Source organism: Orcinus orca, chromosome 9, assembly GCF_937001465.1.
Source record: "Orcinus orca chromosome 9, mOrcOrc1.1, whole genome shotgun sequence".
Classification (NCBI taxonomy): Eukaryota; Metazoa; Chordata; class Mammalia; order Artiodactyla; family Delphinidae; genus Orcinus; species Orcinus orca.
Genome location: NC_064567.1, coordinates 84,494,665 through 84,522,596, shown reverse-complemented (window position 1 = coordinate 84,522,596; position 27,932 = coordinate 84,494,665). Strand labels below are relative to the sequence as shown.

Below are 27,932 nucleotides of genomic sequence, written 5' to 3'. Positions count from 1 at the left end.
ATTCTTTTGTCTTTTATTATTGACTTCAAGACAAAAAATGATTTATTAGAATTGTAAAAATAAAAAAACACATGGAAGTCTGATGTCAAAGTGAATAAATTATCGTTATTTGTAAAAGTCCACTTGCAATTAAACCTATTTAAACTTCTGGGTGACTAAAACAGTTTTTATTTGGAAACAGAAAATCTGCTAAATAAGGTAGTTTATGAATAAGCAGTTGCTAACAAAAGTGTATTCAATTACAGAGTCAAGTTTTCTTACCTTTAGTTGAAAAAACCTTCAGGGGAAGACAGGGTAACTGGTATACAAGATAAATGTTGATCATATTAAAATGAATCAGCAATGGGGAAATATCTTACAGCATGAAAAATGATCTCTAATCTCATGTAAGGGCTTGATGAGGGGCATGTATCCAGATCTTGACTGGATGGTAGTGGTGAGAAGGGAGATTGGACATGAGACTTCATTTTGATTTGAAAGACTCATAATTTAAAAATATTTGAGGGACCCTAGCATAAAGCGTAAAAGGAAGCCATAAGCTTTTCTACTGATCTGTGGTTGAACTGCAGTATTAAGAAAGTAGATCAATAGCCAGTTGAACTTTATATAATACAAGCAGGTAGTACAGAGTGGGTAAATAAGAACTACCAATTACAAGCGATCAGAAATGCTACCATAGTGTAAAGAGCATGTATGTTGAGCTAGGAGATCCCTCACAATGAAGCTTGATCGCTTGTCTTCTCCAGGCTGAAAGGAGGGATGCCACATACTATGACCTTGGCCTCGGTCAGCCAGGAGGAGGTAGAAAGGTAAGTGTAATGACTTAGCCAAAAAGAACCAATTGTAGTTTGGTTAGAAATAGAATACTCCACATTTATTTCAATGTCCTTATTCCTTTCATTAACCGATTTATACTTGTTTAACAAATATGAGAAATACTTTATAAATTAAACAGCTTATAATAGTGTAAAAACATAGCTACTCTACTAAAAGGTCTTTCTTAGCTCTACATGCATCAGACAGCTGCAAGCTTACTAGCCATATGCCCATTGAGAACTCACTTAACTCCTCAGAGATTTGGTTCTCTCATTTGTAAACGCTGTGATCATCATCTGGGACAATGGACGTGAAAGTAGTTGAAAGTTAAAATAGTGCCTTAAACATCACTATCGTTATTATTATCATCACAACTCTCCAGCTGTATAAGATGGCATGTACCAGAGATAATTACAACAAAAATATCTTCTTTGGGAATTACCCTGAAACCTCAACCCCTCTGGAAGCCATGGAAACACCACACTCTGCGGTCCTTGCTTCATCATTTTCAGTGGGCTTATGGAATTAGAATAAATGCTATTTTTTTAATTCAATGTGGCACACTCTAACCGTGAGATTAAGTTATATGTTTCTTACAGATCAAATACTTTCCCTTAGAATTGTTCACTGTTGGGGTGTATTTTACCGTGAAAGAACTGGAAAAGCAAGTAGTGCCAGAAGGAGAGTCCTTATCTATGTCACTGGGATACATATGATAAAATACAACTAACTAATATTTGTTGAGCACTTCCTACATACCTGTGTTAAGTGCTAAACACCAGCTGTGTGATGAGACTGCCTAGATTCATATTCTGGCTTTATTATTTAGTACTTGTAAAAATATTCTATGTCTCAGTTTCCTTATCTATAAAATGGGGATAGTAACACAGACTTCATAGTTTTGGTTGTTGTTTGTTTTTTTTGTTTTGTTTTGTTTTGCTTTGTGAGGATTAAATGAGTTAGTATATGTAAAGCACTTAGAATACTGCTGGGCACGTAGTAGGTGCACAATAAAAGTTCTTCCTCTCCCCTCCCCTCTCTCCTTTCTCCTTTCTCTCTGGTCTTCATCCTCCTCCACTTCCTCCTTCTCCATAATCTGTCTACTCAAGGTCTCACAGCTAGGAAGCTGCAGGGCTGACATACTGTGAAAACGCTGCAGCCCATACTCTCGGCCACTAAGTGATAATAATTGACATGACCAAATGCTACTGACAAAATTTAGAGCTCACTTTAGATTAGAACATCACTGAGCAAATTCATCAGCAGTGCACTTCAGTGTTCTATTACACAAATCTGTTAAGCTGGGGAAAGGATTTCTTTGTTAAATAGCTGTTTAAAAGCAGCAAAACAGTATGCTAGTTTTTGAAGATTGAAGAAAACATTGAAAGTTTGAAAAATTAACTTTCAATATAGAAAAAAGATTCTCTAAGAACAAGCAAGATTTTAAAAGGTATTCTTTTATGTTGATTTCTAATTGGAAATGTTTTACATTTATGCTGACTTTTCAAAAATTCTGAAGTTAGTAAGCATTTTCTTAGAATATTTAGAAAACTACTCAAAGGCATGAAGGAGAGAAACATTCTTAAGATATGCAATTGAGTTAAAATCCTCTCTAACCACTTTCCAACTTGCTACATCATGACAAATACTCATCATTAACCATGAAACGAATGCAATTTTCCTTTCACATTTAATGTTATATTGGAGATATTATACAGTATCTTTCATACTTTCTGGAACTGCACACAAGTAACATTTCATAGTAGCAGATGTGTGATATCACATGAAAACTTGTAAAACCTTTACATGAAAATCACATCTGTCAGTCTCCACTATTATTTTCACGGTAGTTGTATGGTTTGCTTCTCCGTCTGTGCCAGCAAAGGCAGCTTTGCATGAAAGCTGTCCCAGGAAATTGTGTCTTCTGGGCTAGCTAGTTAAGCAAATTGTATAACTGCCATTGAAACCAAAATGTAACCCAGCAGACATAATTCCACAAAAGAGAGAAAGACACATTTATACAAAAGTCACAGCTGTTCAACTCTACATTTTGCACTTTTTTCATTAAAGAAATTTCCCTTTATGAACAGTGACAGTTACATTTCTAGTTAGCAACTTTAGGACTTTGTAATACATTGCTAAGTGCTGTACTATCAAGGATTTAGTGTCAGGAAAACTAGGGCTAACCTCTTTCTGCGTCTATATTGAGCAGAAATGTGGTCTGTCTGTCCTGTCTTCAGATGAAATAAGGAAACATGTTGAGTATGGCTCACTGTTCTCTAAAATACAGACCTGCGTGGCTGTCTCTATAGCTCCAAACGAGGGGCAACGTCCCTACATTGAGACCCACATAGTATGGACTCTTCTTCATTCAGGACTTGCTAGTCTCACTCTTGGGGGCTGTGGTGTCCAGGGCCACTCTCAAGTCATGGGTAATGGAGCTGGTGGCTCAGAATGAGTGAGTTAGAAGCCAGCCTGATGGGGCTGTGCACAGCACGGCTCCCACTGTCGGAACGCTCCTGTGACACTACTAGAGTGCAGCCAGGGAGGAGATGTTCTCTGGGGACCCCTTATTCTTCTCCAGTGACGAGTCCCAGAAGCTTGTTCAGACCATCATGTGAGGATTATGAACACTACGTTTATGGGATGCGTTTCGAGCAAGAGTTTGGAGCCTGGGCTCTGCAGTCACAGTGCCTGAGCCCATTCCTCTCAATAATGTGTGATGCTGGGTAAGTTACTCAACTTCTTCAGCCAGAGTTTCCCCATCTGTCAACTTAAGACAGTTTGCCTCATTACACTATAGAGAGGATTATAAATGTGCTTAAAGACTGTTGAGCTCTTAGCCCGCTTCATGGCACATACTGAGCCCTCAGTAGATGTTAACTGTTTTGATGATATGATACTTATATGATTATGATGATAATTTTTCTAAGTTTTAAATATATTAAACCTATAACCTTAAAATTGCATTTGCCCAGGACAGAATTATGGCACAGTAAAGTCACCAATAAATAGTGGTCAAAAATGATTCAATCCAGGTTTTCCAGTTTCAAGTTGTACAGACACTTTCCGGCTATTGACTGCTGAAATCCTAACTGCTTGTCTGAGGCTAGCAGGAATGTGTGTGTGTGCAACTGTGTCAGAGGCACAAGGCTGATTTCAATCTGACGTGCCCTGCTGATGATAGAGAGCCCACTCCACAACTTCCTCTCCCAGCTGTTGGTCTGTGTGAAGAGTAACTGACTGCTAAGTTAGACTTCCAGTGTCCCTGCATAGGCTTTTTTTGCCACTTGGTAGGAAGGTGGAATGTTTTTCGTATTTTGTAACCAGATCTCTAATTGTGTAATTGGGTATGTAATTAAACACCAAAAATGATAGCTCTACAGAGAACCCACTATGTAATGTAAACATATAATGTTTACAAGTTGAGGTATTTTAATTATTTTCTTCCAAAAGACATTTCTAAGAAATATTGGCATAGAGTTCTACTTAAAATTATCTGGAGGTTTGGATTATCTGTCTCAATTTTTTGATTGGTCTGATACACACACACACCTAACTGTTGCTATTGGTATACCTTATGCAATCATGTAATGGGGGGAAAAGCCATGACAAATAGTAGAACTGGATGCAGTCTGAAGGAAGTTAAACTATTTGACTCACTATGACCTGTATCTAAGACCTCACAATCACCTGAAATCTAAAACTATTAAATGTGTTAGTCTGATCTAATTATATAAGATATAACTGACTAAATTACGAATAATTTTCTTACTATGGTGATGATACATGAAAAATGAAGTGAAGAAATGTAGAAAGAAATGTAATTTAAGCAAAAACAAGTACAAAGCAAACCATGTGAAATGTAATGGTAATGAGGATCATTTTCTTTTACGCTTATAGCTAATGTCCAATTCAATAATTAACTACCAGCAGCAGATCTTTACTTGAAGAACACACGCCTCAATGATCAAGAAGGTAGGAAGCATTGCTTTTGGTCATGTGGGTCTCTCACCTCTGTGACAGTTAGACAGAGAAAGAAGGTTTGACTTAAATACTGTTTCTCACATTGGAAAGCAGCTGAGGACATGGAAGAAGAATCTGAAGATTTCGAATACGGCAAAGGGTCAGCAAACCATGTTCTGCATGACAAATTTGGCCAGCTGCCTGTTTCTGTTAATACAGTTTTACTGGAACATACTATACCCATTCATTTAAGTGTCACCTACGGTTGCTTTCAAGCTACAACAGCAGAGCTGAACAGTTGTGACAGAGGCCATTTGGCCCCCTAAAGCATTTGTTATCTGGCTCTTTATGGAGTTTGCCAATATCTCAGCTTAGAAGAAGGTTCTTGTTCAATGAATTCTGCAAGAGATTGTATTAAGATGAGATCTGGTATGTCACATACCTCCATTCTCTTTCCTTACATGGAAATATCTTGGATTTCAGATGTAATAGGTTTAGGCAAGGCACAGTCTAATTCAACAAATTAAGAGAAGGTAGCACTTATTGAAAATCTTTAATGTTGATAAATTTAACCAGGAGCTGCAGCTACATTATTATTATTAAAATATATGTGTATTTTAATTGACGAGCAATGTAGTAGGAATAGGAGCCTTATAACTATTTACAAGTGATTTCCCTTTATTTTTGCAATTAGTGATACCTCCATGTACATATCTTAATTTTTGCATCTACTGAGCATCTACATGATGTTAGAGAATTAGATACTATGTTAGAAAATTGCGTTTGGCAAAGGAAGTGAATTCACCTTCACTGGAAATGACTGACTGTGGTGCCAAAATTGGGGCTTTTCCAAATGAAGATGGTGGGTCAAACTATTCAAGACAAGTGTTCACGAAGGAGATGCCCAAGGGCAGGGAGCACACAGGTCGTCCTCATCAGCACCTCCCCAGTGCTGAGAAGGGCCTGACACTTCGTAAAAGCTCAATAACAATTTGAACAATTTACTACAAAAATAATTTAGCAATAATGCCATTAGTCTGTAATCCTCTACCATCTAGATTATTATTGCTAAACAGAATATGATTGGAGAAAACAGAGTTAGATCTTGATGGAGAGTGAGAACATCTTCAGTTTTTCAGCCTCTGCATTTCTTGGGTATCTGGTTTTGTTATTCACCCAAATAACATTAACAACATGACACAATAGATAAAAAATAAAAATTCTATCAGAAGAGGGGTTCTGGAAAAGTCAGTCACGTATTTAACTTTTGAAAATTATGAATATTATTTGATTTTCCTAAGAAAAAGATGTGTATATAACTGAATCCCTAACAGGGGCTTCATTCTGAATAAAAGGGTGCATAGAGGGGTAACTCATATTATGCTAAGATACATACATTAAGGTAATGAAACCTCCAATAGATAACATAAAAGTCCAATCTACAAAAAAAATACTCTTGATTTAAAATGAGGCCTTAAAAGAGAGGAAAAAACATCTTAATTTTATTTCATCCCTCAACTGGAAAGTATGGCTGCTTCATTTAATTGACTCTGAAATCTGGTTTAATAGAGTATCTCTTTTACACAACTAGTCAGCTCCCAACATTCTGATTGCAAAATGAAGGGCATTTACTTTGATGTCTTTAATTATCACTCATTTAGAGGACAGTGTAAAACACATTTTTCCAACTGGTGTTTTAGAATCGTGAGTCAAAGGAAAGGAATGACAAATTAGCCAGCTGGAGAGCAAGAGACAGCTAGCTAGTGCTGCTAGAGTCTTTGTGGGTACTTCAAAGTAAGACGACAAAGGAATAAAGGGACTGTTAGCCACACAAGCTCAATAAATGAAATACTAACACAATTTCACAACACATTAATAACAAGTTAATATCAAACTTAGAGACTTACTCAACATAATAAGTGCCATATATGGGATCATCGATTTTTTCCCAGCCATATGGAAGCTCTGAAAAATAAAGAGTTATTTCTTTCAGTAAGTAACAGATAACACTATTTCTAATAAAAAGTAATATAATTTAATTGTTCGTGGATTGCAGAAATAGTCTACTAAAGTGGAATAAAGCATTCAGAGTCAGCACCAAATTTCAAATGCATATTGTAGGGACTATAAGAAGCACTGACTTGAAAATTGGCACTTAAAACACAGAACTCTCTTCTCTGCAGATGTACTGCTGGGTCTAGCTGTTTATCCCACGCCAAGCAGTAGAATGGCACGTTATCATGTTATCACCACTCAAGGTAATACAGAAGGCAAATCGCTTTTCTGAAAGAGCGTACAGCTTTCTCATTTATTTGTATTGTTAAAAGGAGCATTTCAGGATGAAGATCCTATTTTCAAAATATATTTCTGAGAATAGCAAATTGTTTCTGATGACTGAAACAAAGTCATTTTACATTCTCAATTGACACCCCACTATTCGAGATGGTTAGCTTGCTTTTCTCTCTCCATGGGTCAGAATTTGAATATTGCCAATAAACTCTTTGGGTATACTTTTGTATAAAGTCTAAAATTCTAAACACACTTTCCTTGACAATATGGTTCATATTTTCAATTCTCCACAGCAAATTTTAATAAATACACGTTAAAATATCAACAATACAATAAAAGCTACTTTAAGCAAAAACATGTTATTTGAAAACCAGGCTTTGTGTTATGATACTGTTTCCAAATACACTAAGCCTTTATAATTATTAACTCCTATAAATATGAAGAATATTCTAGTTTTCCTCATATACATTAATAATACATATATAACTTGAAATCTAAGTAAGATATATTGACACGCTCTAAGTAATATGTTTAAATGACACTTAAAAGTTTTATTTTTATAAGTAGTAACACATTTTCACCATAGAAAAGCAGTTATAAAAGAAAATTAGAATCACCTGCAATCCTGCCATCCAGAGATAAGTGTGTGTGTGTATATATAATTTTTAAAGACACTAGATCATATAGTGCATATTATTTTTACAGCCTAGTATTTCTACCTAACAAAATATCAAGGGCATCTTCAATGTGAATGAGTGTTACTGCAAAATATCACTTTTAAAGTGGACAGTAGTGGTGTGGGGTGTGGCCAGAGCCTGTGTAATCCCACCAATCTTCTATTATTGAACATTTGGGACTTTCCAGTTATATATCATCTGTGTTGGACTTACTAAAGCCTAAATCTTTCATCATTTTCCCAGTAATTTAGTTATGATAAATTCCTAAAGGTAAAATTTCAGATTAAAGGGCATGTACCCTTTTATGGCTTTTGATAAATGTATATCTATATTTATATCCAAGTTGTTGCCATCCACTCACAAAAGAGAACCAATTTATAACTTCACTGGGAGTTTATGAATTGACTTTGTTTCTCTGTACCATCAAATTAAATACAGGTCCATAATTCCTCATCCAAAACTTTTTGGGACAGAGAGGTTTTGAAATTCACAATTTTTCTGATTTTAGAAGGATAACACGAGGCAAATGCATTCTGTTCCGTAACACCTCAAGCAGAGTCTGAAAAAGCACCTTATAATCAAAGCCATGAGTATTTAAGCAGCCCAAACCATGTGATTCTCACTAAGAGGCACAAAAAAAGGACCACTTCACATCAGTTAGCACTGGTCTGCCAGCATGTCCAGGTCAGGTTACCTTTTGCTGCCAAATGAGTATAAAAGGCAGTTTTTAGAGCTTTTGAATTCTGGATATGCAGATAAAATACTGTATATCATTATTTTAAAAATCAACAAAATTGTTTTTTAAATAGTATCTCATAGTTGTTTTAACTTGCCTTTCTTGGATTTCTAGTTAGTTTCAACATTTTTTATTTGTTCATCCTTGGGCAACTGTTTTTTCTTTTGTACATTTCTTGTTTTTATAAATCCATTCATAATAGTTTTTTTTTTTTTACTTGTTAAGAGTATTAGTCCTTTATTACATATGTTGCATATATGTTTTTAAGAGTCTGTTTAGATTTTAATTTTGTTGAACATTTTCTTCAACACAGTTGTTTTAATTTTTGATTGGTAAATTTCTCAGTGTTTTCCTTTATGGCTTCTATCATTGGAGCTTAGCCTAAATACTGAAGAAATTTTTCAAGTTTATTTATTTTTTTTAAACTATAAAGTCTAGGCTATGCCTTGGTTTAATAATTTTTGGATTAAGTCATATGTTAATAAATATACAATACCAAATTGTGAAGCATCTTAAGAAATTTTTCTGTCAAAATGATAATAAGAATATTACTGAATATTTACTATGGTCCAGGTACTGATGGATTTTCCATGCACTAACTCATTTTATCTATACAACAACTCAGGATTTAAAAACCCTGTACTTTGGTTCCAGAGACCTTAGCCAATTCAGATATCAATTTAGGCACTCTGCTTAATACAGCATAAACAATACTTAATTTAAACTAATGAGAATAACTATCCAGATGATGTTTACCAAATTCCCCAAGCTATTGGAGAATTTGGCTATTAAAAAGAAAAATCCGGGCTTCCCTGGTGGCGCGGCGGTTGAGAGTCCGCCTGCCGATGCAGGGGACACGGGTTCGTGCCCTGGTCCGGGAAGATCCCACATGCCGTGGAGCAGCTAGGCCCGTGAGCCATGGCCGCTGAGCCTGCGCGTCCGGAGCCTGTGCTCCGCAATGGGAGAGGCCACAACAGTGAGAGGCCCGCGTAATGCAAAAAAAAAAAAAAAAAAAAGAAAAAAAAAGAAAAATCCATTTGACAAACATCTACTGAGTGCCTTTTACAAGTAGCTTAAGTAAAAGAATATACAGAGGACAAAAATTGATATTATGAATATTTATTATTAATATGACTGAATACATGGATTCATATATATAATAGGTTTAATATCACCTGATGAATACAATAATATGTAAAATAATAATATTTAATAATTTTCAGAGTAAAAGCCTAATGTGGTTAGTTTTATGAATACTAGTCCTACTTCCTAATGGCACTGCCAAATGGACGCATTTCATGGTCAAATTTAAAAAAATTATCTTTTACAGTGTAATCTATTCCTTCACTTATTCCTTATCTTTGGCTTTTTTTTCTGAGTAAATTACTAATGCTAAGCAATGTATCTCCAAAGTATACAGTTCACTGATTCTTTATCTTTGTGGATTTACAGTGCCAAAGGTTCTGGAAACAATTCATTGGCATTCTTTCCCATTTGCCATCATGAAGTGTTCAGCAGAATTTAGGGGGAATCTGATTTGCTTTTCATACGATATTAATATAGTTTGTTTGCTTATTTCATATTTCCAAAATAAACTATTAATTCATGCCTAAACAAAATTATATATTATAAATATTTATACTTTAAGATGAACTATTAAGTGGTCCTTGACTCACAATTTGAGACAAAATGATACACTGTAGCTCTAATCTGTTACAAAGAGCTGTCATTCATTTCATTTACAAGGTCTGCAGAGGAGTGATGGTTGAATGTTACAAGAAACAAGTAATAGAATACACACACTGGTTCATTTGTAAATATGACAGAATAGGTATAAAATCTACAACTAATGCTTAAAATGGTGTGTGTGTGTGTGTGTGTGTGTGTGTGTGAGAACATATACAGGAATGTGTATGTGTATGTATATATGTTTGTGTGTATGCATGTGCATGTATATGTGGATATGTGTTTGTGTGTATTCCCATTAACGACATTCTTCCTGAGTGGCAAAGAAAAGCCAAGTCATAAAATAAATTCTTAAGATTAACTGAAGAGTATACATGTATATGATGAAAAATTAAGACAGTTAAGAATCATCTTTCACTGTGAAAAATTAGCTATCTGGACTTCGTTTTTAAAAACCAATTGCTTCTTTTTAAAATTAAGCTAACAGACGAGAAAAAAGAATTTCCAATTTTGTACTATTTGCCCAGCCAAGCCAAGTATGCAGCTTGGAACTCTTGGGTCCTGGGTTATTTAGAATACTGTATTCAATAATACCTGACAAATCTGCAGATGATTAAGGTCACACTAATGAAAGCATAACCTATACTATGCAACAGAGAAAAATAAACACTGGAGATCAGCAAGGTTAATGCTGTATTAAGAACTGCTGTAACTGAGATTTTCTTCAGGCCATGGAACCATGGGGAAAATTCAGTGATTAGATATTCCTATAGTGATCCACTCTGCAAAAGTCTGTGAAAATGTCTAGGTTAATTTGTAGTCAGTCATATAAGCTTTGTAAAACTTTAATAGAATCAAAAACTAAAGAGGCATCTAGTTCAGCTTGGATTCTGCCGCAGCCACCATGCTCTTTTTTTTATTTACTCGCTCTGTCCAATTCTTATTTATTTGTTAGGTCCATTTTTGTTGCAGAAAACTGGGACTCCTTTATTAGCTCAAAAAAACATTTTTCAGGCTACAGCTGGGCAACTTGTAGAATCCAAGGATAGTATTCTTTATGGAAATGGGACCCAAATACTGAAAATCTATAAGGAACCTAAGATACACTATCTCACTACTTTGATCTCTTGAGTTTCCCAGTTCTGTACCCAGCCTCCTCCCCTGCATCCACCCTAATTCATTAATCCAGTTTGTTTTCTTCAAAATAGATCCAAGTTACTTAGCCCGGCAGATCACTGTAATGGCTGTCCTCAGGTCAAGAGCCCACTCACATATTAATCAGGTATGGCTGGGTGCTGTGTCCATTTTTTGCCACATCTGGCAAACACAAGTGGAGGAACATTCTAGAAAATAACAGGCCAGTACTCTTCAAAAGTGTCAAGGTCATGAAATAGAAAGACTGACTAAGGTATTGTCACAGTGTGTAGAGGAGACCATGGAGACACGAAGAGTAAATGCAGGGTGGGATCTGGATTAGGTCCTGGACCAGAAAAAGGACATTAGTGAGACAACTGGTAAAAGCCAAATAAGACTTGTAGATTAGTTACTAGTCTACATGAATGTTAATTTTCTGACATCAATAATTGTGCTATGGAAGATGTTAATATTAGGGGAAGTGAGGTGAAAGGTATGTAGAAAACGCTTTGTACTATTTTTGTAATTTTTCTGAAATCTAAAATAATTTCAAAATGAAAAAAAAAACTGACAAAAGCTACTTCACCAACTCTCACTATTGAGTAGATGACTTCTACTCACACTTTATTAATATCCAATCAGATACATATAACACTGAATTAATTTGGATAGTGTTAAATTTTTAAACAAAATGAGAACGTAGGATTTCTGCATTTTTAGTCTTCTTTTATATTATGTTGACTTTTAATAGATATTTCCAAGAAAGTAACTTTTAATTTTGCTATATTACCTTTTTTTTTTTTCTTTTCCCCTGTTGCCTATCTTTCTGCTCACTGGAAAAACTAAGTAAATGCCATGTTCATGTTTAAGTGTTACTGCATCTTGAATCCTAGAGATACAAATTCAGTAATATGAGTTCAAAATCTGGAATCCGGTTTTGTTCCTTTCCTGGGGGGCAGCATCTTGTATGGGTCATAGCATGGGTTACGTTAATTCATAAAAGTTGTGTGAAGGCCCATCCTGGTGGGCAGTTTAAAAAGCCAGGAAGGTGGACCAATTTAGAAAGCACACTAAGTACTAAGATTTTGGAGACAGGAACAGGGACCAGAATGGGGGACCATTTCCTTCAATCCTGTTATTTTATTTGGACTTGCTTTCTTTTTTTTTTTCTTTTTTTTTTTTTTGAGGTACATGGGCCTCTCACTGTTGTGGCCTCTCCCGTTGCAGAGCACAGGCTCCGGACGCGCAGGCTCAGCAGCCATGGCTCACGGGCCCAGCCGCTCCGCGGCATGTGGGATCCTCCCGGACCGGGGCACGAACTCGTGTCCCCTGCATCGGCAGGCGGACTCTCAACCACTGCGCCACCAGGGAAGCCCTGGACTTGCTTTCTTAAAAAAATTGAGTCTCTTGCTATTGTGCTTTAGAGGTGATGACATCACAAGAGAACATAAGAAACATATAAAAGTTCCCTAGGTAGAATAATATGCAATATAGTGATAGCTACTACCCATATTAAAATCTTTTCCTACAATTCTTATTAGATTTTTGCTGTATACATAGTATATTAATTGGGAAGTATAACTAAATTTCCCTGGAAAAGTCATTTAACTTTTGCTCCCAAGGAGTATAATTATAAAAGTAAATTCTGAATTCATTCTTGTTTTTAACAAAATCCATAAAAGAATGATATGTTAATCACAGTCCCATTTCCCTACATAAAGATAGAGTTGAGAGTGTATACTTCCAGACCTTTTCCTGTGTGTCAGGACTCAAATTTGCTCCTATTTACCAGAGAATTTTATTCCATTCAGTCACAAAAATAAACAATCAAACAAAACAACAAACTTTAGAACCTAAAATTGAAAATAAAAATTGTTCCTGTATGTTCTCTTTTTCATCTTCCTCAGAGAGTGTCTACATGCAAGAGCACAAACCCAGTTGATATCATGGAAATATAGGCTAAGAAGTCTTCATTCATGGGCCTGGGTATAGGAGTTTTACTACTTTTTACAGTGGAAAGGAGAACTAGCTGATCTGTATTTTACAGCATTGGCATTTAATTCATGTTACCATATGGATTCAGCCTGAGTATTTCATTACCCCAGTATTATAATGGGTTTTAAAAGTATTAACCACAATTTCACGGGCTTGTTGTTGATAAAACATACAATGGCACAAATTCCAACTAAATTTATTCCTTAATGTATCTTACCAAATTTGAGTAGAAAATGTATAAGCTTTTTCTGACAGATAGTGATATATAAAGAAATGTGTGCTCAATATTCAGGGGCCCTTTTCTACCTGGAAAAAAAGTTGTCAAATATAAATGTGAACTTTTGCAATGTTCACTTAAAGATGACAGAGTAATATATTTGAGACGGTGACAAGAAGTGGTGGCAGAAAGGCATGACATAAAAAAAGGATGCTGTCTGGTAAAGATTCAGAAAGTCATATTAGGTTTAAGTTTGCAAGCTGCACTAGAAGGTGAAAAAGGGATGAATCTAATAGGTGGGTTTCTTTTTGGTTGTTTGGTTTTGTTTTTCAAATTCCTAGAGCTTTGGAGAAAGGTCTGGCCATAATGAAAGATCTGGGAAACAACTATATGTTAGGACTTCAAATATACATCTCCAGTTTCCTCTTAATTTCTGTAAGCCTGTATTAATCCATCTATTGATCTATTTATCATCATCATCCACTTAAGATCCTTTATTGAAACATGCCGGGCTCCTATAATGTAAAGGCTGATATCTAAATTTTAACCTCTCCACTTACCCAGAAAACCATAAATATCCACTAAGAGAACAGTAAAACCATCTATAACCCACATCTACAACATAATTAGGAGAAAGAAAATACTATGCACTTGAAAAGGTATATGTAGGTAGAGACATAAACACCCCAATCTAGCAGAACCAGCTCAAGAGCCCATTCTGGATCAGAAACTCAGGTGGAGAGTGTGCAGAAAAGAAGAGAGGGAGCAAGGAGCCTAGGGGGTGGAAGAACAGACAAAATCACCCTCAGAAAGATAAAGTCCTGTCCTGAATCGGAAAATGCTAACAGACATGGTTGATCAGAACACAGCTACTGGGGAACCGAAAAAAAGATGTTTGAAAGTGAGCAGAATGAGAGATGGAGTCTTAGGAAGGCACTTCTTAAGAAGAAGAGGGAAATGATGTTGAAAGAGGAAATGGCCCATGGAAATTTGGTTATGATAGGAAAGAATCATGAGGTAAGAATCACAACTTCTGTTGTGTCTGAAGAAACAAAAAAAGAATCATAAGACATACAAACTATTCCCTCTGCAAAACAAATATATCATCTACTAAAAAATTAGTGCTTCACAAAATAAACAGAAGAGGGTGCTCATGGACTAAGAATGTAGTAATCTACCAAACTTTTATTTTTGCTTATACAAAACTGTTACTGCCGGTTTAGGAAAAAAATAAAAATAAATAGAAAGTAGATAATATTCATACAAAGTTATTATAAGAAATCAGAAATGAGAGTCAAAGCGATATGACTAATAAAAAATTATTATCCTCCTTCAAGCATAAACAAAAGCACAAATGAGAAAACTGTAATGAAATCTCAAGATATTTTCAAACAAGCATTTATAAATATAAAACAACATTTTGAATCAGAAATTTAAAAGTTCAGAAATGGACAAAGAACAGAAAGATAGTAAGAAGAGTTGACTAAAATGAGAAAATTTAAAAAAAAAAAAAAGAATCTTTGAAATTAAAACTAAATTACAAGGTGCCCAAGAGAGAATCAATTCAGTTGGAATTATAATAAGGACCACTGAGGAAAGACATGGCAATAGGCAAGAGAACAAAATGAAATCAACAAATAGTAAAAAACAATCAGAATGAAGTCATCCATATAGAACACAGGCAAAGATAATCTAGTATATGTATAATTGGAATACATAAAGACAAAAATAACAGAACTAATACTTAAAACTATAATCCAGAAGAATTTCCAGAAATAAAATAACTGCATATATTTCTATATTGAAAGGGCTGCCCAAGTACTTGGAACATTGTCCCAGAACAGTCAAATCCAACACAATAGCTATCAGTTAGTCATTAGACTTAAATTATAGAGGAAAAACTAAAAGGTAATAAGTTCCTTACAATAAAAAAAAAAAAAAAAAAGTTGATATCACATCTCTGGAATAAAATACATAGCTAGACAATAATGAAGCAGCATTTTAAGGAATCTCAAAGAAAGAGTGAACCAAGGATTTTATATCCAGCCAATCAACAGTATCAACACACACACACACACACACACACACACACATTTAAAATACACAAGAGGGACGCTGGTGGGGGACTTTGATGACCAAGCAGATGGGAGAAACCCCTGAGCAACCTGGTAGGATGTGGGGTGGAGTGAGGGGGGAGGAGAAGTGGAGGCCAGATAGGACCGGCACCCCTGAGGGGTAGCTTAGAGGGGAGGAGTTCCCTCACATACAGGGATGCTCAGGGGGCTCGGAGGATCTGGGGAGGTGTGGAGGGTGTTTACCCCACCCATCAGGCCCTGGGAAACCTGATGGGCTCCTGGGCCTGATCCTCCATTCTCCGGGGCCCCCTCTGGGCCGTGTTGGTCCTGGGGCGTAGGAGGGAGGTAGGGGGAGAAGAGGAGAGGCGGATGGGGAAGGGACCTCAAGGATTGGAGGATCAGGGGAGGCGCAGAGGGCATTTCCTCCACCCACTTGGGCCCTGGGAAGTGTGCTAGGCTCACATGCCTGTTCCTCAGTTCTCCAGGTCCCCAACCAGCTGTAGGGGCCCTAGGGGCATAGGAGGGAGGGAGGAGGGAAGAAGAGGAGGAGAGGATGATGGGGGGGCCCTCCAGGACCAGGGGATCAGGGGAAGCACTGCAGGTGTTTCCCCAGCCCACTCGGCCTTGGGAAGCCTGTTGGGCTTCTGGCTCTGGTCCACTGCCTTCTGGGGCCCTCTCTGGACACGTGGGTCCTACTGGCATAGGAGGAAAGTGGGGAGAAGAAGAAAAGAGAGGGACTCTCTGGGATAATGAGCCTATGTTTGGGTAATGCACCTAGTGTTTCCCCCAGTGAGCCCGCTGGGGTCCCGGACCTGGTCCTGCACTCTCCAAGGCCAGAGGCACTCCTGGGCCCCTCCTGCTGCACTGAGCCAAAGCCCTGCCCCCTCAGGGCCTTTTCTGGCCCTGTGGGTCCTAAGCATAGGCCCCACCCACAACCCAAACTCTGCCCTGCCTAAGCCACGCCCCCCACAGCCAAGGCCTTTTCTGGCTTTTTTTTTTTCCTCCTCTTTTTTGCTATTGTGGTTCTGTTTTACCTTCTAGTTGTTGTTTCATCTATATTTTTTATTTTTTCTAACATATCTGTTAGTTTTCTAATCTTTATTATTACTTTTTGTTGTTATTGTTCTGCTCCTTTTTCTCTTTTTTTCCTTTTATTTATTTTTTTTGCTTCCCCACACACCTTGTGGGATCTTAGTTAATGAGCTGGGGGTCATACCTGAGCTCCTGCAGTGGGAGCTCTGAATCCAAACCACTGGAATAACAGACAACCTCAGACCCCAGGGAATATTCATTGGAGTTAGGTTTTCTGGAGGTCCTCATCTTGGCACCAAGACCCAGCTCTACCCAACAGCCTACAAACTCCAGTGCTGGAAGCCTCAGGCCAAACAACGAGTAAAACAGGAACACAATCCCACCCATCAAAAAAAAGAAAGAGACAACAAAAAAATATGTCACAGGTGAAGGAGCAAGGAAAAACCTACAAGACCAAATAAATGAAGAGGAAATAGGCAACCTACCTAAAAAATAATTCACCGTAATGATAGTAAAGATGATTCAGAATCTTAGAAATGGAATGGAGGCACGGATAGAGAAAATACAAGAAATGTTTAACAAAGATGCAGAAGAACTGAAGAACAAACAAACAGAGATGAACAACACAATAACCGAAATGAAAAATACACTAGAAGGAATCAATAACAGAATAACTGAGGCAGAAGAACGAATAAGTGACCTGGAAGACGGAATGATGGAAATAACTTCCAAGGAGCAGAATAAAGGTAGATGAATGAAAAGAAATAAAGACAATCACAGAGACCTCTGGGGAAACAGTAAACACACAAGCATTCGAATTATAGGGGTCCCAGAAGAAGAAGAGAAAAAGTAAGGGTCTGAGAAAATATTCAAAGAGATTATAGTGGAAAACTTCCCTAACATGGGAAAAGAAATAGTCACCCAAGTCCAGAAAGCACAGCGTCCCATACAGGATAAACCCTAGGAGAAACACACTGAGACACATATTAATCAAACTAACAAAAACTAAATTCAAAGAAAAAATATTAAAAGCAGCAAGGGGGCTTCCCTGGTGGCGCCGTGGTTAAGAGTCCGCCTGCCGATGCAGGGGACACGGGTTCGTGCCCCGGTCCGGGAAGATCCCACATGCCGCGGAGCAGCTGGGTCCGTGAGCCATGGCCGCTGAGCCTGCGCGTCCGGAGCCTGTGCTCCGCAACGGGAGAGGCCACAACACTGAGAGGCCCGCGTACCACAAAAAAAAAAAAAAAAAAAAAAGCAGCAAGGGAAAATCAAAAAATAAAAAACAAAGGAATCCCCATAAGGTTATCAGTGTATTTTTCAGCACAAACTCTGCAGGCCAGAAGGGAGTGGCAGGATATACTTAAAGTGATGAAAGAGAAAAATCTACAACCAAGATTACTCTACCCAGCAAGGATCTCATTCGGATTCTGTAAATCAAGAGCTTTACAGACAAGCAAAAGCTAAGAGAATTCAGTACCATCAAACCAGCTTTACAACAAATGCTCAAGGAACTTCTCTAGGTGGGAAACACAAGAGGAGAAAAAAGACCCACAAAAACAAACCCAAACAATTAAGAAAATGGTAATAGGAACATATATGTGGATAATAACCTTGAATGTAAATGGTTTAAATGCTCCAACCAAAAGACACAGAAGGGCTGAATGGATACAACAACAAGACCCATATATATGCTGTCTATAAGAGACCCACTTCAGACCTTCACTTTCAGTTTGAATGTGTCGGAAAGTGAAGGGATGGGAAAAGATATTCCATGCAAATGGAAATCAAAAGAAAGATGGAGTAGCAATACTCTTATCAGATAAAATATACTTTAAAATAAAGACTGTTACAAGAGATAAGGAAGGACACTACATAATGATCAAGGGATCAATCCAAGAAGATATAACAATTATAAATATTTATGCACCCAACATAGGAGCACCTCAATACATAAGGCAAATGATAACAACAATAAAAGGGGAAATTGACAGTAATGCAATAATAGTAGGGGATTTTAACAGCCCACTTACACCAATGGACAGATCATCCAAACGGAAAATAAATAAGGAAACACAAGCTTTAAATGACACAATACACCAGATAGATTTAATTGATATTTATAGGATATTCCACCCAAAAGTGGCAGAATATACTTTCTTCTCAAGTGCATGGAACACTCTCCAGGATACATCATATCTTGGGTCACAAATCAAGCCTCGGAAAATTTAAGAAAATTGAAATCATATCAAGCATCTTTTCTGACCACAACACTATGAGATTAGTAATCAATTACAGGAAAAAAACTGTAAAAAACACAGATACATGGAGGCTAAATAGTGTGCTACTAAATAACCAAGAGATCACTGAAAAAATCAAAGAAATAAATATAAATACATAGAAACAAATGACAACGAAAACAGAATGACCCAAAACCTACGGGACGTAGCAAAAGCAGTTCTAAGAGGGAAGTTTATACCAATCCAATCTCACCTCAAGAAACAAGAAAAATCTCAAATAAACAATCTAACCTTACACCTAAAGCAACTAGAGAAAGAAGAACAAAAAAACTCCAAAGTCAGTAGAAGGAAAGAAATCATAAAGATCAGAGCAGAAATAAATGAAATAGAAACGAAGAAAACAACAGCAAACATCAATAAAACTAAAAGCTGGTTCTTTGAAAAGATAAACAAAATTGATAAACCTTTAGCGAGACATGTGCAGAAAAAAAGGGAGAGGATGCAAATCAATAAAATTAGAAATGAAAAAGAAGAAATCACAGCTGACACCACAGAAATACAAAGGATTATAAGAGACTACTCTAGACAACTATATGCCAATAAAATAGACAACCAGGAAGAAATGGAAACATTCTTGGAAAGGTACAATTTTCCATGACCAAACCAGGAAGAATTAGAAAATATCAACACACCTATCACAAATAATGAAATTGAAACTGTAATTAAAAATTTTCCAACAAACAAAAGGCCAGGGCCAGATGGCTTCACAGGTGAATTCTATCAAACATTTAAAGAAGAGCTAACACCCATCCTTCTTAAACTCTTCCAAAAAATAGCAGAGGAAGGAACACTCCTAAACTCATTCTATGAGGCAACCATCAGCCTGATACCAAAACCAGACAAAGATGTCACAAAGAAAGAAAACTACAGGCCAATATCACTGATGAACACAGAGGCAAAAATCCTCAACAAAATACTAGCAAACAGAATCCAACAGCACATTTAAAGGGTCATACTCCATGATCAAGTGGGGTTTATCCCAGGAATGCAAGGATTCTGCAATATACACAAATCAATCAATGTGATACACCATATTAAAAAATTAAGGAATAAAAACCATATGATCATCTCAATAGATGCAGAAAAAGCTTCTGACAAAATTCAGCACCGATTTGTGATAAAAACACTCCAGAAAATGGGCATAGAGCGAACTTACCTCAACATAATAAAAGTCATATATGACAAACACACAGCAAACTTCATTCTCAATGGTGAAAAACTGAAAGCATTTCCACTAAGATCAGGAAAAAGACAAGGATGTCCACTTGAATCACTCTTATTCAACATAGTTTTGGAAGTCCTAGCCATGGCAATCAGAGAAGAAAAAGAAATAAAAGGAATCCAAATTGTAAATGAAGAAGTAAAACTGTCACTGTTTGCAGATAACATGATAGAATATATAGAAAATCCTAAAGATGCCACCAGAAAACTACTAGAATTAATCAATGAATTTGGTAATGTTGCAGGAATGCAGAGAAATCTCTTGCATTCCTATACACTAACAATGAAAGATCAGAGAGAGAAATTAAGGAAACAATCCCATTTACCATCACAAGAAATGAATAAAATATCGAAGAATAAACCTACCTAAGGAGGCAAAAGACTTGTACTCAGAAAACAGGAAAACACTGATGAAAGAAATCAAAGAGGACATAAACAGATGCAGAAATATACCATGTTCTTGGATTGGAAGAATCAATACTGTGACTATACTACCCAAAGCAATCTACAGATTCAATGCAATCTCTATCAAACTACCAATGGCATTCCTCACAGAATTAGAACAAAAAATTTTACAATTTGTATGGAAACACAAAAGACCCCGAATAGCCAAAGCAATCTTGAGAATGAAAAATGGAGCTGGAGGAATCAGGTTCCCCAACTTCAAACTATACTACAAAGCTACAGTAAACAAGACAGTATGGTATTGGCACAAAAACAGAAATATAGATCAATGGTTCAAGATAGAAAGCCCAGAGATAACCGCACGCACATATGGTCACCTAATTTATGACAACTGAGGCAAGAACATACAATGGAGAAAAGGCATCCTGGTCAATAAGTGGTGCTGGGAAAACTGGACAGCTACATGTAAAAGAATGAAATTAGAACACTACCTACCACCATAGACAAAAATAAACTCAAAATGGATTAAAGACCTCAGTCTAGACTGGAAACTGTAAAACTGTTAGAGGAAAACACAGAAAAAACACTCTTTGACATAAACCACAGCAAGATCTTTTTTGACCCACCTCCTAGAGTAATGAAAATAAAAACAAAAATAAACAAATGGGACCTAATTAAACTTAAAAGCTTTTGCACAGCAAAGGAAACCATAAACAAGGTAAAAAGACAACCCTCAGAATGGGAGAAAATATTTGCAAACGAAGCAACAGACAAAGGATTAGTCTCTAAAATATACAAAAAGGTCATGGAGCTCAATATTAAAAAAGCAAACAACCCAATTGAAAAATGGTTGGAAGACTTAATAGACATTTCACCAAAGAAGACATACAGATGGCCAAAAAGCACATGAAAAGATGCTCAACATCACTAATTATTAGAGAACTACAAATAAAAACTACAATGAGGTATCATCTCACACTGGTCAGAATGGCCATCATCAAAAAATCTACAAACAGGGCTTCCCTGGCGGTGCAGTGGTTGAGAGTCCACCTGCCGATGTAGGGGACACGGGTTTGTGCCCCGGTCTGGGAGAATCCCACATGCCACGGAGCGGCAAAAAATTTACATTCCCCCCAACAGTGCAAGAGGGTTCCCTTTTCTCCACACCATCTCCAGCATTTGTTGTTTGTGGATTATTATTATTATTTTTTTTTTTGTGGTACGTGGGCCTCTCACTGTTGTGGCCTCTCCCGTTGCGGAGCACAGGTTCTGGATGCCCAGGCTCAGTGGTCATGGCTCACGGGCCCAGCCGCTCCGCGGCATGTGGGATCCTCCCGGACCAGAGCACAAACCCGTGTCCCCTGCATCGGCAGGTGGACTCTCAACCACTGTGCCACCAGGGAAGCCCGGAGGGAATGTAAATTGATACAGCCACTATGGAGAACAGTATGGAGGTTCCTTAAAAAACTAATAATAAAACCACCATATGATCCAGCAATCCCACTACTGGGCATATACACTGAGAAAACCATAATTCAAAAGGACACATGTACTCCAATGTTCACTGCAGCACAATTTACAATAGCCAGGACATGGAAACAACCTAAATGTCCAATGATAGATAAATGGGTAAAGAAGATGTGGTACATATATACAATGGAATATTACTCAGCCATAAAAAGGAATGAAATTGGGTCATTTGTAGAGATGTGGATGGACCTAAAGTCTGTCATACAGAGTGAAGTAAGCCAGAAAGAGAAAAACAAATATTGTATATTAAGGCATATTTGTGGAATCTAGAAAAATGGTACAGATGAACCTATTTGCAGGGCAGGAATACAGACATAAATGTAGAGAATGGACATGTGGACACAGTGGAGGAAGGGGAGGGTGGTACGAATTGGGAGATTAAGTTTGACATAAATACACTACCATGTATAAAATAGATAGCTAGTGGGAACCTGCTAGCTGAGCACAGGAAGCTCAGCTTGGTGCCTGTGACGACCTGGATGGTTGGGATGGGGGAGGGGGTGGGAGGGAGGTCCAAGAGGGAGGGGATATAGATACACATACAGCTGATTCACTTCATTGTGCAGCAGAAACTAATACAACATTGTAAAGCAATTATACCTCAATAAAAAATAAATTAAATAAAATATGCAAGAACTCAAGGAATACTGCATCCCAGAATCCTTCCTGAGGTGCCTACGCATGTTAATTAAACCAAACTTAATTACTTAATTTAACCAAGAGATGACTGAAGCAAGGACTAATAGTATCATTCAAGACACTTAATTATGGATCTAAGTGTAGAAGAAAGGTGGGAACAAGAATATTATTCTAGTAATAATTAAATGATTATATGTTTAGACACTGTTGAAATAAAATGAAAAAGAGAGAAGATAAAAAGGAGAGAATGACCAATGATCTCACTGAGTGTTGCTTAGGCAATACATAGGAGTCACAGAATACCATTTAAAGCTAACAAAGGAACAAGAGCCTCATAAAAGGTATCAGTATAAAGGCAAACATAAAAACACAAATACATACTGTTCTAAATACCAAAAGGAAGAAACAAATAAGTCTCCCCCCAACCCAAAAAGACCATATAGAGAAACACAGTCAATATAACATGATATGGTCAATAAATGCAACATAAAACAATATGACAGTTAAAACATAGAAATGAATGCAATTTACTTCTCTTGTTCAGATTTTCTAATTAGCTCACAAAGAAAAACCCAACTGCATGTTGTAAAGAAGAGACACATTTAAATAGAGTGATTCAGAAAGGCTAAAAAGAAAGGGTTGGGTAAAGATATGCCAGACCAATGGAAAAACTTATACAAGCAGGGAGTATAGACCTGCTGCCAGTCTGCAGAACTGAAGTCAAAAGCATTAACCAGGAAAAGGAACACTACTTTATAACAATAAAGGTCACAATTCATAATTAAGATACACCAGTTTCAATATCTGTATGTCAAATAATATAAATTACCTTTATAAAATGGTAACTATAGGAGTTGAAAGGGAACTAGAAAGACACTAATAAATACTTAAGACTGCTCCAGTCTAAGATAGGTCAAGTTGACAAAATTACAGGTAAAGAAGAACTAAATATAGCATAATTAATTAGGCAAATCTTTTGGTTCTCCCCTCATCTCTTTTTCGATTTACATCCCAATAATAGAGAATATATATTCTTCTCAACTACACATGGGACATTCTCCAAAATTGTCTATATGTTGAACTACAAAAGTCTTAAATTCTACAAAGCAGAAATAATACAAACAATAATCTCTGACCATAATGCAGTAAAATTTAGACATTAATACCAAAATCATAATCAGTGGAACTTTCATCTAGAAATTAAAAACTCTAAATAAACAAGTCATGTGTCAAAGAGGAAATGTAAACTGAAACTGCAGAATTTCTGAAAGTAATGAGAGTGAAAACAGTAGCAAAATCTGTAGAAAAGAAACAGTGATCAGAGGAAATTTTATAGCATATATATATTACATACATACGTACACACACACACACACACACACACATATGGAAGAATAGAAATAATGAAAGTGAATTCCCAATTCAAAAAGCTAGAAAAAGAACAATAAAGGAATCCCTCCAGGAACAAAACAAAACAAGAAAGGAATATAAATGATAAGAGCAAAAATTCATACAGTAGAAAATGGAAAAATAGTAACATTAATTGAAGTGCTGTTTCTTTTAAAAACCAGCAAAATAAGCACTAATTTAATATTAAAAAGAGATGTCACATATAACAAAGTAAAAAAATGACAAAAGGGAAGCAATCATAAACACAAATCTTTGTACAAACCTATGCTAAGAAAATTGAAAATCTAAATTAAATGGATAATTTCTTAGGAAAATACAATTTATGAAAACTGATCCCAGTGGAAAAAAATATGAGTACTATGGATAATTTATAAACTGGGGGTGAGTAAAGACTTTCTTAACCTGACTCAAACTTGACAAATCTGACTACAGAAAAGCAAAAAACAATCTCTGTACAACCCAAAACACCATAATCAATATTAAAAGATAAATGACAAACCGAGAGAAAATGTTTGTAACATATAGCAGTGAAAATTCATGCACTTTTGGTAGGAATGTAAGTTGGTGCAACCACTATGAAAAACAGTCTGGAGATTCCTCAAAAGACTAAATATAGAACTACTGTAGGCTCCAGCAATTCCATTTCTGGGTACTTATCTAAAGAAAATGAAAACATTAATTTGAAAAGATATATGCATCCCTATATTCATTGTGGCACTATTTATAATAGTCAAGATATGGAAGCAACCTGTGTGCATCAATAGATGAATGGATAAAGAAGATATGGTATACACACACACACACTACTACTCGGCCATAAAAAAGAATAAAATCTTAACATTTGTGACAACATGGATGGACCTTGAGGGTATTATACTAAGTGAAATAAGTCAGACAGAGGAAGACAGATGACAGGATTTCACTCATATGTGAAATCTAAAAAACAAAACAAAACAGAAACAGACATATAGATCAAAATGGTGGTTGCCAGAGGGGAAAGGAGTAGGGAGATGAAGGAAACAGGCGAAGGGGATTAAGAGGTACAAACCTACAGCTAAAAAATAAGTAAGTCACAGGGATGTAACGTACACATAGGGAATAGAGTCAACAATATTGTAATAATGTTGTATGGTGATGGATTTATTAGACTTACTGTGGTGATTATTTCATAATGTATAAAAATGTCAAATCACTATGTTCTACACCTGAAACTAAAATAATATTGTATGATATAATATTGCATTGCCAAGTATAACTTAATAAAAAAGTGAAGGGAAAAAAAGCTTAAAAACTTTATAGAAAAATGTGTAAGAGTCAGGAATAGACAGTTCACAGAAAGTATACACAGTTGTCCTTTATACATGAAAAGATGCCCGACTTCCTTTAACAAAAACGAAATGCAAATTAACACTATATTGAGAAACTATTCTTCACCTATCACATCAGCAAAAATTCAAAAGCTTGACATCACACTCTCCTGGCAAGATTGTGGAAGAACTGCCCCCCAACCCTACAATGCTGGTGGATGGGCAATATCATACAACCTCTATTGAGAGGAATTTGACAGAAACTAACAAAACCAGACATACTTTACCCTTTGACTCAACTATCTCTCTGAGAAATTTCTCTAAAGTTTCACCTTTAACAATGCAAAAAATAAAATACACAAGGTTATTCATTGCACTATTATTTTACTGGTAAACCTTGGAAACAACATAAATATCCAAGAAGAGATGAAAAGTTAAATAAACATTGTATGTGCACATGCTGCAGTAGTATACAGCTGCAAAACTTATGAGAAAAATCTCTATGATCTGATATATGGTGATTTGTGGAATATATTGATAAATAAAAAGACTCCCTTGCTTATTTTTGAGAAAATGTATACAAGAAGGTGAACCATCAACTGAAGAAACTGCTTCACTGCAAAAGATGGGCATGGACGATAAAGTTGAAGGGATACGAAAGAGAATGAGACGCTTTTGGGAAAATCTTTTATAATCCATGTCAATGTTCCTTTATTCAAAAAAAATACAAAAAGATGAAAAAAACCTCAAATTGAATACAAACATAAAGGAAATGACACTAATTGTATATGAAACTGCTAACCACTCAGAAAAAAGTCAAGTATTAAAGAAATTACAGACTAAGGTTTCATTGCACAAAGACCCGGAAGGTAAAGAGCTGTATTTATAATGTCGCACAATTTGGTATGCTTTCCTGACAGGGAGCATCAGGATGCTGATTTCTGGGTCTTGGGGTTAATTTATTTATATCAGTTCTTATGACTCCTGCACTAGGAAACCCAGTGGGTCTGGAGTTTAGGAGCCTCATGAATAAAAAAAGCCGCAGTAACAAAGTTTCAAGAGTATGGGGCGGGGCAAACATTAATTTCAGTGGTTTAGACCTGAGGCCAGACTAGAATTTAGTAATTCAGAGGGGAAGGCACAGATCTCTGGAGAGGTCAGGGTTGATCCAAGTCTTTCCAAGTGACCCCTGGCCTTTGGCCGACAGTGACCTTAGAAAGCTGGTATCCGAGGCTTCTGTGAAAAGAACCTCTGGGCATTATGGAAGCTGCAGAGGTAGATTCCATTCATTCTGGGAATCCGCCATTCCAGATAATCCTAAAAGCCTCAGAGCTATTGTAGACATCGGGCATTTGGAATGTAAGGTATAAAGTCATTGCAGCAGGAAACCTACAAGCGCCTGGGAACTGAAAATGGGTATTTTTCAGGGGGGAGCAGGAGTCTGTTGGAGCTTTGGCACCTTTGTGGGACCACGAATGACATTTTGGCTTCAGGATGCAAGGTCCTGTTTAGAGATACAGTAGTACAGTAGTCTTGGCCTGTGGGCTGGTAAGAGGATATGGCTTGCAGAAGAAGTAGGATCCAGAGTAGGAGGCTGGAGACTGAAAGCCTTCTTTCTCCTTAGATTGTCATATTTCCCCCTACACGTCAGTCTCTTCTACAGTTTACTCAGTGTGGCAGCTCCCAACTGGGGGACTCTGATGGACGCAAGGACTTGGAGCTAAGTAGCTCATAACATGCTCTTCCATAATGGACCATGTCTATATTTTAATAAATGATTAAATAAATGATTTTACAAATCATTTAAATAAATGACTAAATATAAATCATTTTAATAAATGATTAAATAAATATAAATGTCTATTAAATAAATGATTTTAATAAGTATTCATAAATAATGGAAACTTTAAAAAATGTTTAGCCACCACTTTCCAGGGAGTCAAGATGAAGACCTGGATAGGTTATTAGAAAGAAGAAACCAAAAATTTGCTTTAATTCCCCACTTTGCCTTATCAATGAAGATTTTAAAGATTTAGGAAAAACAACTGAGACAAATTGCCCTATCCTGTCACGGTCTTGATGGTTGTTGTGACCGCTGTTTTCTTATGCTCCCGAAATGACTGGCTTTCAGTAGGATATTCTATGGTTTTGTGGTTGAAAGTGTTCTTCATGAGATCTGGATATATTAGTATAAGAGAAATTTGCAATTCATCACTGATGGTATTACTTAATACATCTCTCATAATGTAACATATTTTATGAGCCTTTTCTTAATTCAAGAAAATTTATTGCTCATCTACTTTGAGGGAGGCAAGAAACTAGGCTGTGAAGGTATAGGGATATGTCTCAACGTCCATGGAGCTGATGTTTTCAGGCAAAGCCAGACTTTAAACAAATAATTTCACTAATTATTAATTAATCATAATTTATGATACATGCTACTAGGAGAAGTACATGTATATTTTACTCTACCTAAACCCTCAGGTGATTTTTGAAAAGC

The 27,932-nt window shown here is 36.6% G+C and overlaps 1 protein-coding gene across 12 annotated transcripts in view; it reads right to left on the bottom strand.

The window, feature by feature from the left end:
• MAGI2 (membrane associated guanylate kinase, WW and PDZ domain containing 2) overlaps positions 1-27,932 on the bottom strand; it is a 1,374,207-nt gene that overhangs the window by 360,242 nt on the left and 986,033 nt on the right. For all 12 annotated transcript variants that reach the window (XM_049714931.1, XM_049714925.1, XM_049714927.1 and 9 more), the window contains one exon: positions 6,690-6,747. In XM_049714931.1, the coding sequence (XP_049570888.1) occupies positions 6,690-6,747 (58 nt within the window). The remainder of the gene's footprint in view (positions 1-6,689; positions 6,748-27,932) is intronic.